The sequence below is a fragment of the Oryx dammah genome, unplaced genomic scaffold (assembly GCF_014754425.2).
Source record: "Oryx dammah isolate SB20612 unplaced genomic scaffold, SCBI_Odam_1.1 HiC_scaffold_26, whole genome shotgun sequence".
In the NCBI taxonomy this organism is placed as follows: domain Eukaryota; kingdom Metazoa; phylum Chordata; class Mammalia; order Artiodactyla; family Bovidae; genus Oryx; species Oryx dammah.
In genome coordinates, this window is record NW_024070210.1 from 2911696 (window position 1) to 2931629 (window position 19934).

Consider the following 19934-nt stretch of genomic DNA (forward strand, 5'->3'; position numbering starts at 1 on the left):
GGGCCGCTGAGCGGGGCGCGCGGCCCCGAGGATGCGGCGGCGGGAGCAGGTGAGGGCGCGGGGCCCCGGCCCGCGGGGCGCGGGGGGGCGGCGGGGGCTGAGCGCGGGGCTGTGTCCGCCAGCCGACACCCCCGAGTCCGGGGAGGACGCGTCCCGGCTGCCCAGACCCGAGGCAGGGACGAGCGTAACAAAGAGAAAACTCTTCCAGGCTCTCTTCCACTTGAGGCATTTGCAGAGGGGTCTTGAACTTGTATTCGGAGCTCCTCGGTTGATTGTGAGCGGCTTAATTCTGCATCGGGGCTTTAAAAGTCTTAGGCATGTTTGTGCCTCTCGGAATATTAAGTGCGAGATATGCCAAATAACTTTGGCGAGAAGGAGAGGAACGAAGGACTGTTTCGTGGTGATGGCTTGTTTTGGTTTTGGAGTAAAGAGTGTTTACTCTGGAAAAAAGAATTCTTGGGTCTGCAAATTCTGACTTGTGATTTCTGCAAATCCTGATTAGACTGGCCGCTTTTGGCATGCCCGTCTTATTTTCTTTTTTTCTGAGAAAGCCTTATAATAGCGTATGCTCGCAAACGCGTTCACAATACTCCGTGTGCGCCAGGTGACAACCGCTGTATGCCTGAGAGTTGCTGATAGATTTTTTTTTTCTAACTTTGGGATATGATAGAAATTTTATTCTGAAAGTAGTTGTCTGTTGTTTCCAGCACATTTTATTCTCGAGTTCTACGCATAAATGTGTTCACGACAAATATGCGTTGGATTTAATGCTATATATGTATTCATTATTCTAAGAATACAATTTTAGAGATTATTTGAAAGCATCATTAGTAAAATTACACGTAATGAGGACTGTAGCGACAAAGCGGAAAACTACAGGATTCAGACTTTAAAAGTGTATTTGAGAAGCTTCTGAGAGGGGATGTAAAAACATTAAAATGAATAAATATCTCAGTCTACCTTTTGAATACTTGAACATAATTAATATATACCTATTTTTTAAATTTCAAAATAAAGTGATTTTGTAGAGAAACAAAATATCTTAGTATATTTTCCTGCCAAAGTTAATTATGAATGTCTGTTTAGTAGTTAATCAGTTAAGACTTCCAGACCCAGCTACCTTTCAAATTATTTCATTATTATTTTACACCTGAAACAGACACCCCCCCAAAGCATCTTCAATTTCTACTCCTCTATTCAAACATTCATAACTTTATGACAATATTTGGTAGCGAATACTGTACATAACTGAAAATTGTGTAAATTGTTTCACACACACATACCCTTCAACTTTTTCAATTACTTTTTATAACATCTACCAAAATAAAAGAGAAAACGTTGGCTTGTCTATATCCTTGATGCAGTAAAACATTTCAAACTCAGGGACAGCAAAGTTTTACTCTGCTTCATCAGAGCTTAAGTTGATAATTAAGTTATACAATGTAATATCTACTGCCTTCAGGGCGTAATTCATATTTGCAGTGAAGAGAATACCATGTTTGAACATCCCCAGTACAAATTTTCATCTTTCCTCTGTACAACTTAACTGTTCTGTTTCCAGTTACCATAATTTGTATGTAAAATTTAAATTCATTACCTTATCTCTTGATAGGTATTTAGCATATCTATCTATAAGGGTATCTATAATCTTTTAAAATGTATTCATGCATGGCTCATAGGCACTTTTCTAGTTGAAAGCTTATTATTTCAAGTTCTCACTTCTTGATTTTTTTTTTTTTTCATTTTGTCTCAACGAGCTATTTGGTTTATACCCTGACACAAACAAGAGCACTGAAAACTGCAGGTAGAGCCCATGTCTTTTCATAATGTCTATTTTCTATTCCCTTCTTTAGTAAGGTGCTTTTACCTTCCAGAGGTACACAGCAAATGCTGTTAAATTAACAGTGGCTTATGCACTTCTAGTTTTCTTTTTTCTTCTGGCCTTTTCCCTCTATTTCCTGGTTTTAACTTTTATTTTTCTGGCTCTCTGTGGATAACCAGAGCTCAAACAAACAAAACCCAAACCCAGACAACAAAAGCAGAAAGTCGTGGTTGGGTCCTTATTAGACATACAGCCATGTATGTAATTATAGCATGCTTGTAATCTACTTAAGAGCAAGGACGGTTTAGGAATTGATCCCTTTTAGACTTTCTGTAGGGCTTCCCTCGGAGAAGGCAATGGCACCCGACTCCAGTAGTCTTGCCTGGAAAATCCGAAGGACGGAGGAGCCTGGTGGGCTGCAGTCCATGGGGTCGCGAAGAGTCGGGCACGACTGAGCGACTTCACTTTCACTTTTCTGCATTGGAGAAGGAAATGGCAACCCACTCCAGTGTTCTTGCCTGGAGAATCCCGGCGACGGGGTCGCACAGAGTCGGGCACGACTGAAGCGACTTGGCCGCAGCAGCAGGGCTTCCCTGGTGGCGCAGCTGGTCAAGAATCCGCCTGCAGTGCGGGAGACCTGCGTTCAGTCCCTGGGAGAAGGAAACGGCCACCCCCTCCAGTACTGTGGCCTGGAGAATCCATGTACAGTCCACGGGGTCGCAAAGAGTCGGACACGACTGAGAGCCTTTCACTAGACGTCGCCACAAGGCCCACTGGGGGCCTGACTAATGCAGGCAGACCTGAGAGACGGGGGGTCGATCCCGGGGTCGGGAAGATTCCCCTGCAGAAGGAATGGCAGCCCACTCCAGTATTCTTGCCTGGAGCATCCCTTGGACAGAGGAGCCTGGTGGGCTACAGTGCTTGGGGTCGCAGGGTCCAACAGGACTGCAGCGACTTAGCACACACGCCTAAAGGCCCTCTCCACGGCCTTGTCCTCAGAGACGCAGTCCACCGGTGAGACGGAATTACGAAGTGTTAGGTCTGCCAAAGCCTAGCAGAGCTCAACGCTGGCTCTCCTCACCCCCGCCCCCACCCCGGCCCAGCGCTGAGCGCCCGTCACCTCCGCGCCTGAGGCGCACTGGGGGAGGCGAGACCGCGGAGGGCGCGTCTGGGGTCGGCCCGCAGCTCAGCCCGCCGCCCTGTGAGGCCGAGAGCGCCGCTTCTCCCGAGGACCGGCTTCCGTGTCCGCTGGGGGCTGGGGCTGCCCCTCCGCGCGGCGGTTCCCGGCCCCGGCGCCGGGTAACCAGCTGCGACCGAGCCCAAGGCTGCGTCCTTCAGAAGACGACGGAGGGCGGGGGCCGTCCCGGGATTCTGCCGATATCTGCGATTTTGTCGACTTGTTGAAGGCGGAGGGGGGGGGGTGTCGTGGGGGGTGGAATTAAAAAAAAAAAATCCCGTCAGTGTCAAAGTTCCAAGCTGCCGCTCAAGGCCGTTTTGCTTCCGCCCAGGGATTAACGCACCAACTGGCGTGCTTTAAAAAGTTTTACGTCACGTGTTTAGGGTGTGGGGGGCAGTTCTGAGGTAAAGGGACCCCGCTCAAACCGCACGCTTGTCTGCGGGGTCCTAGGCGGGTCCTTTAAGCTTTCCCTCCGGCGTCAGCCCGAGCCTGTCCTCCCTCCGGGAGCGTCCGTTCGGAAACGCGGCAGCAGGCGGAGGGTTCCGGCGCCGCGGAGGCCGCCGGTTGCCCGGGCAACGCCGCCCGCTCTTCCGGGAGCGCGGAGTCGGAGCCCTCGGCGCTGTTGGCCGCGCGGGCTCGCTGAGCGCGGTGCTCGCGTCTTTATCTCGGGATGGAGTTCGAAACCTTGTCCCGCTCGTCTTCAGGGCTGTGGCGCCGCCTCGGGCAAGGCTCACCGCCGCTAGGCGTCCCCATCCGGAGACGGGCGCGGGCCAGGTTTTTCAGAGCTGACAGGCTTCTGCGTGGTAATGCGGTCAATGGCGCGTGTAGAGTCTTTTACAGTTTGTTTATAAATAAATCGAAATGGTGACGTAAATATCTGTAAACCGGGAAGTTCTGCAAATGCCTGTTAAGTGTTCACCTCATTTGAACCTCACAGCTGCCACATGTGACGGGGGATGATTCCATTCGGGTTCGGCATTAATTTGCCTAATTGGGACTTGAACGTAGCTCTTTTGGAGGTGGTTTTGTTTTTGTTTTTGTTTTTTTGACAATTAACTCACCTAAGGGCTAAAGATACAGTTGGAGTATCAGGGAGCCAGAATGAGTTAACTATGAAAAAAAAAAACCCAAAACTTTAGAAAGAGAACCACTGATTCTCGCTACTAAACTTGGGGCTGTAGTGCCAGCCTCCTCTCGTTTCATTCCATCCACACGTGGTGGCCACTATTTGTGGAATTGAATGAGGGGTGGAGTCTGACCTGGGGCCTAACACACCTCTGCTGTGAAACTTCTCTAGCCCCTCCCAGAGCCTGCTAAGGCCTTTTTTTTTTTTCCAGAGGGAAGATAAAGCTTATTCCTTAGATACAGCTTTTATTGATTTTTATTTTTAAAAACAAAGCCGGAGTGGCTGCCGCCCCTGTAACCAGCGTCCCTCTCTCCCCAGCTCGGGCGTGGGAGCTCCCATCACCTGGTCTTTGGAGACTCAGTTGCTTTTTGATGGCAGCAGCTGCCGGGTGAGCAGTCGGAGACTCCGCGGTGCTCCTCGTGTCGGGACGGGATCGCTTTCTCTGGCCATCACCACCCCTGGACTGCTGGCGGTGCTGTTCGCTTTTTACCCCTCCAGCTCTTGAAGGGAGAAGAAGATGCCACTGCCATTTGGATTGAAATTGAAACGCACGCGGCGCTACACCGTATCCAGCAAGAGCTGCCTGGTTGCCCGGATCCAGCTGCTCAACAATGAGTTTGTAGAGTTCACGCTGTCCGTGGAGAGCACTGGCCAGGAGAGCCTGGAGGCTGTGGCCCAAAGACTGGAGCTGCGGGAGGTAAGCCACCCCCCACCCGCCTAAAGAAAAATAAAACTGCAGGCTTCTCTGGCCGAATTTTGCTCCTTCCTTCCAAGCTACTATAAATGCACGCTGGCTGTGTCTTCTCAGAGTACCTCCCTGGCGAGGATAATCTGGGGCTTCCCTGCTGGCTCAGGTGGTGAAGAATCTGCCTGCAATGCAGGAGACCCAGGTTCCAGCCTTGGGTGGGGAAGATCCCCTGGAGGAGGGCATGGCAACCCACTCCAGTGTTCTTGCCTAAAGAATCTCATGGAGAGAGGAGGCTGGAGGGCTACAGTCCATGGGTCGAAAAGAGTCAGACACCACTGAAGTGGTTTGCCACACAGGCGCTGGGATAACCTGAGTTGAGCCTGTGAGCCCCTCTCCTTGCGAGGAAGGCATGAAACAGAGCAAAGGGGACTTTTCTTGGGGATGCCCCTTAAAAGAGCTGGAGAGGGTGGATGGCATCACCGACTCAATGGACGTGAGTTTGAGTAGCTCCGGGAGTTGGTGATGGACAGGGAGGCCTGGCGTGCTTCGGTTCATGGGGTCGCAAAGGGTCGGACACGACTGAGCAACTGAACTGAACTGAGATTAGGTTTGTTTTTTTCCTTACACATTTATTTATGTATTTGGCTGTGCCAGGTCCTAGTACTCTTGCCTGGAAAATCCCATGGGCTGAGGAGCCCAGTGGGCTGCAGTCCATGGGGTCGCTAAGAGTCCACAGGACTGAGCGACTTCACTTTCACTTTCATGCATTGGAGAGGGAAGTGGCAACCCACTCCAGTGTTCTTGCCTGGAGAATCCCAGGGACGGGGGAGCCTGGCGGGCTGCCGTCTGTGGGGTCGCGCAGCGTCGGACACGACTGGGGCGACTCAGCAGCAGCAGGTCCTCGTTGCGGCATGCATGATCTTTTAGCTGCCATGTGTGGGATCTAGTTCCCTGACTAGGGATGGAACTCCAGACCCCTGGGTTGGGAGCGTGGAGTCTTAGCCACTGGACCACCAGGGATATCCCCACAGTGCCTGAGTTTTGAAAATGTTTATATGTTCTCCCAGAATGTAAACCAAAATGAAACAGCAATGCACGTTGGCATCTTCCAAATGGGTCCTTTCAGCCCCCAGGTATCCGGCAGACACCTGGGCAAGTCCTGCCCAAATTCTTGACCCACAGAACTGTGAGCAAGATAAAATAGTTGTTTTAAGCCACTTTAAAAAAAAAAAGAAAAAAGGAGTGCATTTTGGAGTGTCCAAGTAGTTCTGCCCTTCTAGTATTGATCCCACATGGGCCATCCTGATTTAGCAGAGTTTACTGACTTTAGTCATTTGCTCAGCATTCAGTAACTCTCTTGCACGTGCGTGCCTGCTGCTTAGTCACTTCAGTAGTGTCCAACTGTTGTGATTGCGACCTTTTGGACTGTAGCCAGCTGGGTTCCTCTGTCCATGAGCTTCTCCTGGAGTGGGTTGCCATGCGCTCCTCTAGGGGATGTGCCCACCCCCGGGATCGAGCCCGAGTCTCTTACGTCTTCTGCGCTGGCAGACAGGTTCTTTACCATCTGAGCCACTGAGGGAAGCCCTTTGTTTTCCACACGTCAAGCCAAATTTTGAGAGACATGTTTCGGTTTGAATTCTGGTTTCTGCATCAATTTAGTTGTTTAACCTTAGGTGAGGAATGTGACCTGTCTGGGCTCTGGTTCCCTCATCTGAACCACAGGGTAACAGTGATGCCTAACACTCGGAATGACTGCGTGATTTAATGTGCCTGTAAAGCCATAGCTCCGATAACTGTAGTCTGTTACAGTAATCATAGGGTTTTCCTGGAAAAGCCCTAACCCAGTCTGAAGGAAGTTGTGGCGTCCTCAAGCATCCGCATAATATCCTGCATTTAAAATGCTGTGTAAGGCCTGTGGAGAAAAGGGCTCTAATTAAACCCAGGCCTCTGGTCTTTGGCTGCCTGCTTCTAGGGTAAGAGAGAGATGGAAAAGCTAGTTATTTATCTTAAATGCCTATGTTACAGTCTTGACTGGGAAATCCTGCTGATTTATAGTTTATGAAAAGTCAAGAATAAACTGAGCCCCTTGTGAGCATCCCATCATTGCATCAGTCAGTATTAAAGACATATTAAGGGCCAAGCACATTGAAAAAGACTCTGAAGCTGGGGAAGATGGAGTGCAGAAGAAGAAGGGGACAACAGAGGATGAGGCGGTTGGATGGCACCACTGACTTGATGGACACGAAAGGGAGGGGAAAGGCACTCAGTCATGTCTAACTCTTTGTGACCCTATGGACTGTAGCCCTCCAGGCTCCTCTGTCCATGGAATTCTCCAAGCCAAAATGCCAGAGTGGGTAGCGTTCCCTTCTCCAGGGGATCTTCGCAACCCAGGGATCGAACCCAGGTCTCCTGCATTGCAGGCAGGTTCTTTCCCAGCTGAACCACCAGGGAAGCCCGATGGACATGAACTCTGGGAGGTGGTGAAGGACAGGGAAGCCTGCCCTGCTGCAGTCCATGGGGTCACAAAGAGTCGGACACGACTGAGCGACTGAACAGCACATATAGGTACCGGGAGCTCAGCCTGGCGTTGATGCCGCTAAGAAATAGATATAAGGCTCGCGATGATGAGGGAAGCAGGAGGCGCTGTAGACATTAGGGAGAGGCAGTGGAGGGAGGGCTTCCTGGGGCGAGTGATGTCTGAGCCGGGAACTGAAGGATGGGGTGGGGTGGTCAGTTGGGCTGGAAAAGACTGGCCCCACATGGCTAGAGACACGAGGCAGGTGACCTACCTGGTACCTGGGGAGGGAGAGGCAAGGCTGCAGACCAGGGGCCACCCAGTGTGGGCTTCTTACGGTTTGGGGCTTGTCCTGCAGATTAGGAAGTTAGTGAAGAGTTTTTATTTTTTAACTTTTATTTTTAAAGAGTGTTTTTTCCTTTTTGGCCATACTGTGAGGCATGCAGGATCTTAGTTCCCAGACTAGGAGTCAAACCCATGCTCCCCTGCAGTAGAAGCATGGAGTCTTCACCCCTGGACTTCAGGGAAGTCCCAGTGAAGAGTTTTTTAAACATGCAGATGGTGTGATTGTTTGTACGAAGCCGTACCGCCTCTGGAGAAAATGATTAGAAAAGAGTGGTTGTGGTGCAGATAGCAGTCACTTGGATCTGGATGGGGCTGAGGAGTGAGCTGAGTCTGGAGATCTTGGGGATCTACCTGTCAAGTGATACGGAGGGACTGGCCAGGGTCCAGGTGGATCCTAAGGTTTCCAGTAAATGGTGGGGAAGAAACACGGAAGGAAGAGCAGGCTGGAGGGGAGCTGGCGGAGGTGTGTGGGCCGCTCACCTCCGATGTGCTGAGCTTCAGGTGCCAATTGGAGATGCTGAGCAGGCAGAGCATACGAGGGTCCGGAGCTCAGGTGAGAAGAACGTTAGAAGGAAAGGAAGTGCAACAGCCCAGGAAGGGGAAAGTGAACCAGAAGAGCCCACCTCAGTGACTGGTCCTGCCTGCTTGCGTTTATTTAGTCCCGTCTGTTTTGTTCCCTTCACCCATTTTTCCTTTTTTCCTATTTTTTTTTTCTGTGATTTCTTCCTCATGCACCTGGTCTGCCTATAACCACTAGAGTCAATTTCTTGAAGAACTGTGGTTAATTTATTAGTTACAATAAATTAACTATGGTTAATATGTTAAGACATGAAAAGTCCTTTATAAGCACAGGTTGAACTGAACCCACAGGCATTGCTTTGCTTCTCTGGTAGTCAAGAAGCCCAGAGAAGTTGCCATCCCTTGTGTGCGATGATCAGACTCAGAAACGAGCAGCTTCATCCAGCTGTGAGTATATGATGAGAGTGATTTTTTAACAGAAAGGAAGAGTGCTCTAGGTGGGAACAGGTGTGACCCCTAGAAAATGTCTTGCCCCCGGACAGGCTGTCCCACCGTTTCCAACATTTTAGTACAGTCATGGTCAGAAAGTTAGTTTGTATAGCAAACTCTTCAAAGCTTCAGAAGCTCTGCTCTGTAGGATATAAACAGGTGGCTTAGGCCCAGGCCTAGTCCTTCCCAATGACTGTTTAGATCATCTGAGTCAGGGCAGCGGCTGTTCTTACTTTGTGTTCATACATCACTCATGAGATTCAGTCAAGAGATAGTGGTTTGTTATCTTGCATTAGTCTCCCGTCAAGAAAGCTCAGAATCACAGCATGTAGATTTTGGCTGATAAGATTTTGCTACTGCCCAAATTTAAGCTGGTCGCATAAATCTTTACTTTCTTTGAAAGTTGAATATCAACTTCTATTGTGAATCTGCCTGCAATGCAGGAGACCCTGTTCGATTCCTGGGTCAGGAAGATCCGCTGGAGAAGGGACGGGCTACCCACTCCAGTATCCTGGGACTTCCCTGGTGGCTCAGCTGGGAAAGAATCCGCCTGCAGTGTGGGAGACCTGCGTTTGTTCCCTGGGTTGGGAAGATCCCCTGGAGAAGGGAAAGGCTACCCACTCCAGTATTCTGGCCTGGAGAATCCCATGGACTATTCCATGGGGTCGCGAAGAGCTGGACGTGACTTTCGCTTTCTTTTTTCTATTATGACAGTTATAAGGGCTATACAGTAATACCATTATAACACTCTACCTGGCAGCTTCAACTGTAGGGTAGTATTTTATTTCTTAAGCTGAATGTGTGATTAAGTGATGTTTGTCAGTCTTCATAGTTTTTTTTGACCAAGTGAGATATTTGATAGTACATTAAGGAACTAAAAACTAAAAGGTTAGTATATTTCTATCCAATATAAAGTGCCTTGTCAACTTTTTTCTGAACCCACTGTATTTGAGCTGTGAAAAGTGGCTTTTTAAAATGGGTGTGCGGGGGGGTTGCTGCAGGAAAACATTGCTGTTCGTGGTAGCAACAGCCTCTCAGAGCTGCTGAAACTCCTTGCATGTCGTTGAGTTTCATAACTGTTTCAAGATAGGCTGTCAAAGTCTTTACAGAATTTAACGGGAATTAGAAAAACTTTCTAATTGTGAAAGTGTGTGTTACCGAGGTTTGATGTAGGTGGTGAGACAAGAGTGTGTCACCCACGGGGCAGTGTGTCTGAAAGAATGTTACAGTCTAGAGTGAGATGGTGAGACCTAAAGACCTGTTTCAGAGAGTAAGCCCTGTGTTACCCCAGCTCATTGGAAATTTGTAAAACCAGGATGCAAGTGTAGTCATGTACGATGAGATACAGAATTCTGGTATCTCATCGTAAATTATGATGAGGGCTCTGAGTGTGTTTGCCCTCTGGCTAGGCCAGGATCTCCCCGTAGGCAGGCTGTTTGGGAATCAGAGCCAACCGGACATTGCTTGGTGAGCGTGGAATCAGAGAAGGGAAGTTGCCCGGAAAGCCTTAAGTGTATCTTCCCACGGGGAGTGGCTGTGCCTCCAGGACAGTCGAGGTGTCCTGTCTGGGCCTCCCGGGCCGGCGCTGCCTCTGTGGGCCTCTTGAGAAGGCCAGCCTGCTCAGCGACTGGTTGAGACGTGGCAGCTGGGTTGGAAATGCCTGGGTTTGGGTCCGAGTGTTGCCACCTACCAGTTGTGTGCTCTTGGGCCAGTTATTTAATTCCCAAGCCCAGAGGCTTTGCATCTGTGAGCTGGGGATGATACTGTTGCCTCTTTGACAGGGGTTGTGAGGGTACAATCTTAGCTAGAAAACTCAGCAGAGCACCTGGCATTTGGGAAACTCTGGGTAAGTGTTACTCTTCAGCACCGTCCTTGGTGTTTGCCACTCCCGTTTCCACGCTATGCTCATTGACCTCTTCACATGAACTCCTTTCTTTCTTTTATAAGTATCTTTGCTTTTCCTTTTACTAAGACAATACATGTTTTTTTATAAAATGTTCTTATATCGATAGTACAAATAAGTAGAGTGGCCACTGGTAATGGCACTTCTTACCTCACTAAACAGAATTTTAGTATACCACTGTAATATAGCAGTTCTATTGGAACCTCTGTTTTCATGCCAGGGATACTTAATTTGTACAGCGTCACTGCCCACAAACAGAACTTCAGTAGGTCTTTACTTCTCTGTTTCTTCCCTCTTGCTGTCAAACTAACCTCTAGGATTTAAACAAACAAACAAAAAATAGTGAAATTTTTACTTAAGGTTTATATTTTTTCTCTAAGGCATGTCTTTCTCAGGAATTCTTTTAAATCTTATATTACATTTGATAATCACATTTTAATTGTGCTCTCCTGGGTTTTAATTAGATTCATTGCAAAATATTATTTATTTTCTTAAAAATTTTAATTCACTTATTATCTCGGCTGTGCTAGGTCTTCGTTCCTGCGTGTGGGTTTGTTTTTTTCTCTAGTTGCCGCGAGTAGGGCCTCCCCTCCAGCTGGTCCAGGCTTCTCCCCGCTTGCGGTGGCTTCTCCTGCTGCGGAGCGCGGGCTCCGGGCCGTGCGGGCTCGGTGGTTGCGGCTCCTGGGCTCGGGAGCTCAGGCCCGAGGGCTGTGGCGCGCGGCTCAGCTGCTCTGCGGTGTGTGGAGTCTTCCCGGATCCTCGGGAGCTCAGGCCCGAGGGCTGTGGCGCGCGGCTCAGCTGCTCTGCGGTGTGTGGAGTCTTCCTGGATCAGGTGTCTTCCCGTGTCTGCTGCACCGGCAGGCGGGTTCTCGATCGCTGAGCCACCGGGGAAGCTCGCTTTCTGCAGCTTCTTGCTCAGTAGACTACCCTTGCCCCATATGCTTTTAATCGTTTTTTGTGTGTGTTTTCATTCATTGATACACATTCATCGAAACTTACTAGGCACCCTGTGCCGGGGGCCTGTCCCTGGTGTGCAGGTTATGGAGCTTCGGAGGACCCAGCAGAACTGGTTTCTACCCCCCACCCCCACCCCCACCACGGTACCGCACATTCATGTGATCCAGCTATTCTCCCCCTTGGCGTATGTCTTAGTCCACTCAGGCTGCCCTAACGAAGTGTCACAGACGGCGTGTCCCATAAACCACAGATAGTGATCTCTCACCCTTCTGGAGGCTGGGGGTCAAAGGTCAAGCTGTCGCCAAGGTCAGGCTCTGCTGAGAGCCCTCCTCTCCTCTGGCTGGCGGCTTGCCGGTATCTCACTGTGTCCTCACCCGGCAGAGAGCAGGAGAAATATAATTTCTTTTATAGCATGTCTGTCTTTATCTTAATGTTCTTATTCAGCTTAAATTTGCATTCGGTTGGAGCTTTTAAGTTTTTAGATCTCCAGTTAGGAAAACAGGACATTTTAAAAATCCTGGAAGCCTTCTGGGGACTTCCCCGGTGGTCCAGTGGTTAAGACTCTCACTGCCAGGTCTGGGTTGGATCCTGGACAGGGAGCTAGGATCCCGCAAGCCCCGTGGCACAGCCAAAAAAGAAAAAAAAAACAAACCTGGAAAGCTTTTGAAGATAAGGTTTTCATGCTTCAGCTGTGATACATTATGTGTTAGTTTTATAACTTAAGTTTTAGAGGGCAGTTTTCTTTCAGCTGTTTGTGAATGCTTTGTGTAGAGGGAACAAGGATCCCACTGTTTTCTGCATGTATAGCATACATACATAACTTTTCCAAATAAACAGTTTTCAAGTGGCTACTAAGCACCCCTAAGGTTACCTCTGAAGCATTTTATGGAAAAAGTTGAAAAGTCCAGCAGAACTTAGACCTTCTCACTATGGCCTCTCATTTTAACATTATAATTTGATATTTGGTACTTTGTTCTGATTTATCACGGATATTCAGAAAATGGTATTTGAAATGCATCCCACACATGCCAAGTTTGACTCCTTGGTGTGTGACCTCCGTCCTAGCAGGACTGTTGCGTCACCGGTGTCTGAAGTGGTGCTGGTGCCTCCCAGGGCGGGCTTCCCCAGTGGCTCAGCGGTAGAGGACCCACCTGCAGTGCAGGAGACGGCAGGTTCGATCCCTGGGTTGGAAACATCCCTGGAGAAGGGAACGGCAGCCCATTCTAGAATTGTTGCCTGGGAAATCCGATGGACAGAGGAGCTTGGCGGGCTGCAGTCAGTGAGGTCACAGAGTCAGACGGGACCGAGGGAATAACACCACCACCACCACCTCGCAGTGCATGGTTGCGGAATCAGTGTCCCCTGAGCTTAAAAGTTAGGGTTCTTGCTTTGAATTTAGACTGATAAGCAAAGACCACAGTTCAGTCAAGTCAGCCTTTATTTGCTGTATGGTTTTACTTCCTGGAGAGAGTTGAACATTTACAGACTTTGAGCAGAGGTAGCAGAGAACTTCTTTTCTTTACACTTTTTTCTTTTTCATTTTGGGATTCTTCTGAAATACTTAGAGTGTGTGTTTCAGAGGCTGTCTGGGCTGAGATTGCTCTGTCAGGGGAATGGCAGCTTCTTTGCTGAACTTTAAACTGATTCTTCTCACACTGTTTTCTGGCAAATGACATTTTTTGGCTGCGGGATTTGTTGGAATCAAAGAGGAATCGAGCATTTAATGCAAACCATTGCTCTCAAGCATTACTTTAGAAAGTGTTCTTGGCGATCAGAGTGTTTTATTTTAAATTAGCGTCTTAGGTATTCCAAATATCCACTGACCTTATCTTGACTGTTATCTGAGTAGGCCTCAAGAATTTCATGCGCATTTCCGTCTGTACTAGCTATTTTCATTTGGACTCTAAAAATAGCTGAAATATGTATAAGGTAAGAGTATAGTACCTGCAAACTTTTTAGCCTTTGGGCTGAGCTTTTACTCATTCAGGTATGTATGTTATAAAACAGGTAAGGTTGACTTATAGACAAGGATCAGTAAATATTTTAGTTTGATCTTTTGGACCATCTGAAGCAAATTTAAAACTTAGATTGGCCTCTCTAGCTAAATAAAGCTTTCCAAAGTCCAAACTTGATTATAAATGAGCAAGGATTTTTCTTGACTCTTAGATTTTTCTGTTACTTCTTTTACTTTGTCTAAATAATTAAAACTAGTCCTATAAGTAAATAGAGGGGTTTTATATACAAACATGGAGACACTATGCACTTTACAATAATGTATCACACAGGTCATTACAGATTTTGGACACCAGTTTACTCAAAGAAATGGAGTGTTCAACCATGACTGAACTTCTGGTAAATTTCAGGGCTTGTGGCCTGAGCCGTTCTTCTGCCAGTGCTGGATTTTTCACCCGAGAGACACTGGCGATGTCCTTGAACACCTCTGGCCAGTGGTATGTCCCCGCAGTGTGGTCTCGGGACCATATGGGATCGAGAGTGGATTTGCTCGTATACAGAGGTTTGTGAGTCGGTAACGAGGTGGCAAGCAGGGGAACTGATGGTGTTCCAGGGGAGCCCTCTAAGTTCTTCGTGATCCTCGGTGCTTATGGCTTCAGATCGCATTCCTTTGATACTAGATGCTGTTAGCAGCTTTCTGCCGTCCTCCTCGTGGGTGGATGCATATTGTTGCTGGAAGCTTAGCATCTCTTATTTAATCCTCATGGTGAGTTGCGCATTCTCTCTTCCATTTTAAAAGGAGGAAACTGAAGTTCTGAAAAATAGGGTGATTTGCAGTGCTCACCTGGGACATCGTACAGCTAACACGCAGAGGAGCCAGAATTTGAGTTTGTATGTGTCAGACTTCTGCTTGGACTTTAACTTGTAAAGTTTTTTTTTTTTTTAATGAGTTTTAAAATCTTAAGTGTCATGGACTCTTTGGAGAATCTGATCAAAATGCAGAATCTTGCACACAATTTCAGGTGAGTCTAGGATCCATTCATTGATAAGCTCAGGTGGTGGGCCTCAAAGCCTCTTGGATGAGGCAATCTTTCCCCTTTTCTCGGGTAAACAGGGTCTCTTTCTTTTTCCAGAGGGACGGTGGTGGTAGAACATTTGTGAAAAATTCAAGACCTTCATATTTTTAAGAAAACAATTTGCCTCTGAAGTATCACTCCTTACCCCCTTCCCCAACCAATGCCTGTTTTGAATGGCCTTTAGATTTTAGGAAAGGGCATTTGGGGTATTCATTTCCTCTCTTGGATAACTTACAGAAAAAAAGAAAATCTCCCTTCAAGGAGGAAAGGGAGCAGATTGTGAACGGTAGCTCCTTCATCGCGCCTCCAGGGGTGGATCCTCATCTTTCTCCCACCAGGCAGCGCCTTTGTGCCCACCCAGGCAGTGCCTTTGTGCCCACCCAGGAGTAGGTGTGTGGCCGTTCTCCTCTGACGGGATGGGTTACTCATATTTCCTTCATGCATTAACCAAACCCCCCCGCGCCCCCGCCGCTTGTTGAGCAGTCTACTTCATTCTACTTGTCAGAATACACACCCTGTCTGAACTTGGCTTTTTCTTTTCTGTTAACAAAGCTTTTGCTCATATCACTGTTTTAAACAATATGTTGCTTTAGCAAATATTTTTCTATTTGGTTCTCTAAGCAGTTTGTTCATACATAAATGCCACTTAGATTTATCTTTCAGTGAACTGACAGGATATCCAAAGGCAATTTAAATTCCTCAGAATCATCTTAAGATGTTAATTTCACTAGAATAAACATGCAGGACTCAGATCGTATGTGAGAAGGAGCGGCTTGTTGTAGAAGTAACTCTCGTCAAGGGTTTGTGCCATTTCATCTAGACTATCCAGATGAAATCACTAAAAGGTGTGCAGGACTTTTATTTCTGAATAGGACACTGTAATTGTGTTATTTTGAACAAGTTTCAACTGAGCAGGCTAAGAAAATATACAAGTAATTCCGTGCTGGGTGGCGGCAGCTCATTTCTCTGTGAATCGAAAACCAGCTTGTCTGCTCAGTCATGTTACAGTTATTTAGACGGCTCGGTCTTTGACTTGAGAAATTAGTTTCCATGTCAAATGACTTTTTGGCAGGTGTCAGATTCCAGCGTTACGGACCAGGCGGGGATCCGGGGCTAGGTGACCGTGAGCGCTCCCTGTGTGGCCGAAGGAAAGCAGCTGCTCTGGCCCCTGTGTCTCTCATGCGTGACACTTGTATGTGGCAGTAGCAGTAGCTTTCTGCTGGATGCTGACAACACGCCTAGCCGCTGCACTAGACGCGTTACACATTCTCAGTCTCATCCTGCGTGTAACTGAGTTTCTTCCTCCTCCCGCCGTCTCAGAAATGGAGTGGACCAGAGACGGCAGCCTCCAGACCACGGGGGGTCCTGATGCAGGACACGTGTGTTGTGTGTGAGCAGTTGCTTAGTTGTGCCTGACTCTTTGAGACCCTGTGGTCTGTAGTCCCCCAGGTTCCTCTGTCCATGGGATTTTTCCAGGCAAAAATACTGAAATGGGTTATAGGGGATCTTCCCAACCTAGGGGTCAAACTTGAGCTCAAACCTGCGACTCCTGCCTTAGCAGGCGGATTCTTTACCATTGAGCCACCTGGGAAGCCACTACTTGTTTAGTGTAGAGTTATTTTTCTTATAGCCATTTCCGTTTTCTTTTTTCATCATGTAAATTTGTTCATTGGTTAGAATAATTTACAGAGAAAAATGACTCAAGATGTTGTCCTTAAGTCAGCCAATTAAGCGCAAGAACTATACCACTGAGAATGAAAATATTCCAAATGATGTCCTTTCTCTTCCTTCCAGAGTTTGGAATGGATTATCTAGAAAATAACCTTAATTCTCACCCATATTTTGCAAATGCTTATTTGTTTGTATTTTTGTTAACTGGCATGCGTTTTGAAGTCAGATTTACGTCTGAATGGTGACTTAAGGAAAAGAAGCATGTTTGATAATGAAACATATGTCTAAGACGACGAGTCAGTGTTTGTACAGTATCTGTCCCCCGTTGCTGGGGTGCAGACTTCACTGTCCGTCACAGTGCTGCCTGGCCTGCTTGGGGCAGCCAGCGAGCGGCACCCCCGGCTAGAGCCGAGGTCTTCCTGCCGCAGGGTTAGCGCTTTTCCCTCAGCAGCACACTGCTTTTTCTTTGAGCCATTGCCATTTTCCTAAAGAAAAACAATCCAGTCATTATATATTTTTAAATAATTTATTTTAAAAAGGAAAGAAAGAGAAAGACAAGGAAAAGTTGCCAGAGAGAAAGCCCTGTTACTGAAGGGCTAGCATTTAAGTGTAGAATTTTCTATGCTACAGAAGACGTAATGAGAAATTTTATCCCATTTCAGGGGACTTAAACTCTGATAACCAGAGCTAATGTTACTTGAGGACTTACTCTTGTGTGTTCTAAGCCCTTTATATGTTTCTGTTTATTTCGATCCCTACCAGCCCTATGAGAGAGGCAGTCTCATACCCATTTTGTAGGTGGGGTGAACTGAGGCCAAAAGGTGTCGAGTAACTTGCTCACGGTTAAGAATCCACAACAGGACTAGTGCTTCCGGCTCCCTGATCAGCACCTTTCCCCTCAGTATTTAACCTGGGGCCAGTGACAGGTGGCCTGCACCGAGCTCGTGCCCTTAAGGGCCATTTGTCAGAGTTGCAGCCTCCCAAATCTGATGGAGATTGTTTTAAGTACTTTTAAAATTTGTTATCTTTTATTTTAATTACTACAGTCTGTTTTGCTTAAAATATGATGTTGAAGTTGCATCAGGCAAGGAAAGATAAAGCCTGAGGAGCGTGAATCATGATCGGGCCTCGAGGCATGGTTTGGAATGTCTGAAATGCTGAGCACAGAGCCGTTTGATAGGAAGCCTCTTGCGAGCTTGTTCCCTGGCAGAGTTGGAAGCTGCAGTCTGCTGAAATACAGCCCAGGAGAGTTGCCGTTGAGAGACTTTCCAAAGCAAGATCTGGTTGCAGTGCTGTTGGACGGACTTGGGGGCTTCTAGAGTCAGAGTCTGCCTCCAGGCAAGAAAAAGTGGTGGAGCCAGGGAGCCTGTTGAAGTTCTTGCTGCCTTTATTGTTGAAGCCGGGTCACTGAGATTCAGGTGTATTTCAGTCTGCTACAGCGGTTCCTCCCACCAGCCAAGTGTAACCATTCTACCATCTGTGAATTACGGGCATGGGGACAGCACCACTGTACATTGTTATTCCATCTTTAATTCTTCTGCAAGTCATGTTTCTATCGTTTAAACTTTGGTTTTTAGCCACATCATGAGGCGTGTGGGGCCTTAGTTCCCTGGTCTGGGATCAAACCTGAGTCCCCTGCACTGGAAGAGCAGAATCCTAACCACTGGACCGCCAGGGAAGTCCCTGTTTTTTTTTTGTTGTTGTTGTTAATTGAGACTTTTATCATTATATTCCCTTTTTTTAGCCATTATATTCCTTGAATATACGGTAGTTGGATATAGGAATAGAGAACAATTCCTGTTATCCTTAGTAGCACATACATACTAGTGGCTCGTTCATTCTCTTCTGCTTCTGAGTGAAATGAAAATATTGTATATATTAAAAAAGAAATCTGTTTATTTCTATTTATTTATTTGATGTACCAGGTCTTAGTTGTGGCATGTTGTGGTCCTTGATCAGGGACTGAACCTGGGCCCCCTGCGTTAGGAGCTCTGAGTCTTAGCCCCTGGACCACCAGGGAAATCCCTTGTGTGTATTTTTAAGTAGCACTTCTTGGAATAAAAGATAACTGGCATTATGGTACTTAAACAAAAAATATTGAGTGTGTGTTTCTGAGTTAAGTACTCCCCATCCCCTACCCCATTCCTTGATCCTCAGTGAACAGCTTCGATTAAAAGGAAATCCATTAGATCCTTGAGTGTGGCCTTTATTACATGGAACTTTATATTATTGATAAAAAAGGGGAAATAGCTTTTTTTCATTAGAAAGGGATACACTTTTATTCTTTTCTTGGAGTATTTGTGTATATGCAAGAAGTATTTGTTAAAAGTAGAAAAACACCTAATAAATATGCAAGGGAAAAAATTAGTTCTTGTTTGATGAAACCATGGTTTACAAACTCCCTCGATTAATGAAGAAGCAAACATAGCTTGTTGTAACAGAAGTCTGAGACTCTTCACAGGTATAATTAGGATTTTAACCAGGAAAGTAATTTCCCTGATTTTTTTTTACATCTTCAGCTCTTTTGCGGTAACACTAATTTAATGGCAGTGGAGCGGTTGTATTTTTTTTTAAGGCGATGGGAAATACGTGGGGTCACGCTCTTTTAGACAATAGGTGTTAACCGCGACCATATTCATGGATAGTTTTAAACTCCTCGTTCTCATTCCCTTTCTTTCTCTGTGGCCTTCCCCCACATCATCAGCGCTCCACGATCGCCGGGGATGTGGGATGTCAGTTCCCTGATCAGGGACTGAATGCATGCCGCCTGCAGTGGGAGCCCCGAGTCCTAACCACTCGGCCACCAGGGAAGTCCCCGTAACCCTTTCAGTATAACATGGAACAGCTGTAACTTTTAAAAAACCTTTTAATTTTGTATTAGGGTGTAGCCAGTTAACAAGCAGCTGTGATAGTTTCAGGTGAATAGCGAAGGGATTCAGCCATACATATACTTGTATCCATTCTCCCACAAACTCCCTCCCATCCAGGCTGCTACGTGACATTGAGCCGAGTCCCCTGTGCCACATAGTAGGTCCTGTAAATACAGCCTGTACACACTGCTATATTTAAAATAGTGTGTCCGTGACCATCCCAAACTCCCTAACTGTCCCTACCCCCTGCTTTTGCCCCCGCCCCAGTAACCATAAGTTTGTTCTCTAAGTGAAACAGCTATGATATAACCTGACAGAAGTGAATGTCAGGAAAATAAGCAGCTGTTCCTAAATAAGCCCATTTCAGCCCTTCTTTTCTTGTTTACGTTACGTGGTTACAACTAAAAGTATTGCTCATGGTGAGACAAGAGAGAAGGAATAACTAATACTTCAAGAAAATGTGAAAAAAACTTTTCCTGTGACTTAATTGAAATATAAAGACTGTAATAATGGCCAAATTAGACTGAGGTTATCTTTTTCACTGTCCTCTCAATAAGAAGAGAACAGCTACCATTTATCCGTTGCCCTAAAACACAGGCATTTGTGAATTAAGCTAATAAGCAAGCCCCAAAAGGCCCACATTTCGGAGATTTGAGCAAAGAGAATGTTCAAACTACTGCACAATTGCACTCATCTCACACGCAAGCAAAGTAATGCTGAAAATTCTCCAGGCGAGGCTTCAACAGCATGTGAACCGAGAACTCCCAGATGTTCAGGCTGGGTTTAGAAAAGGCAGAGGAACCAGAGATCAAATTGCCAACAT

General features: G+C 46.9%; 1 protein-coding gene across 1 annotated transcript in view; it reads left to right on the plus strand.

Annotated features, from left to right (window-relative positions):
• The window catches only part of PTPN21 (protein tyrosine phosphatase non-receptor type 21), a 77236-nt gene continuing 57302 nt past the window's right edge, over positions 1–19934 (plus strand). Inside the window, exons 1-2 of the mRNA XM_040227513.1 lie at positions 1–49; positions 4444–4822. Coding sequence (XP_040083447.1) covers positions 4643–4822 — 180 coding nt within the window. The 5' untranslated portion in view covers positions 1–49; positions 4444–4642. The remainder of the gene's footprint in view (positions 50–4443; positions 4823–19934) is intronic.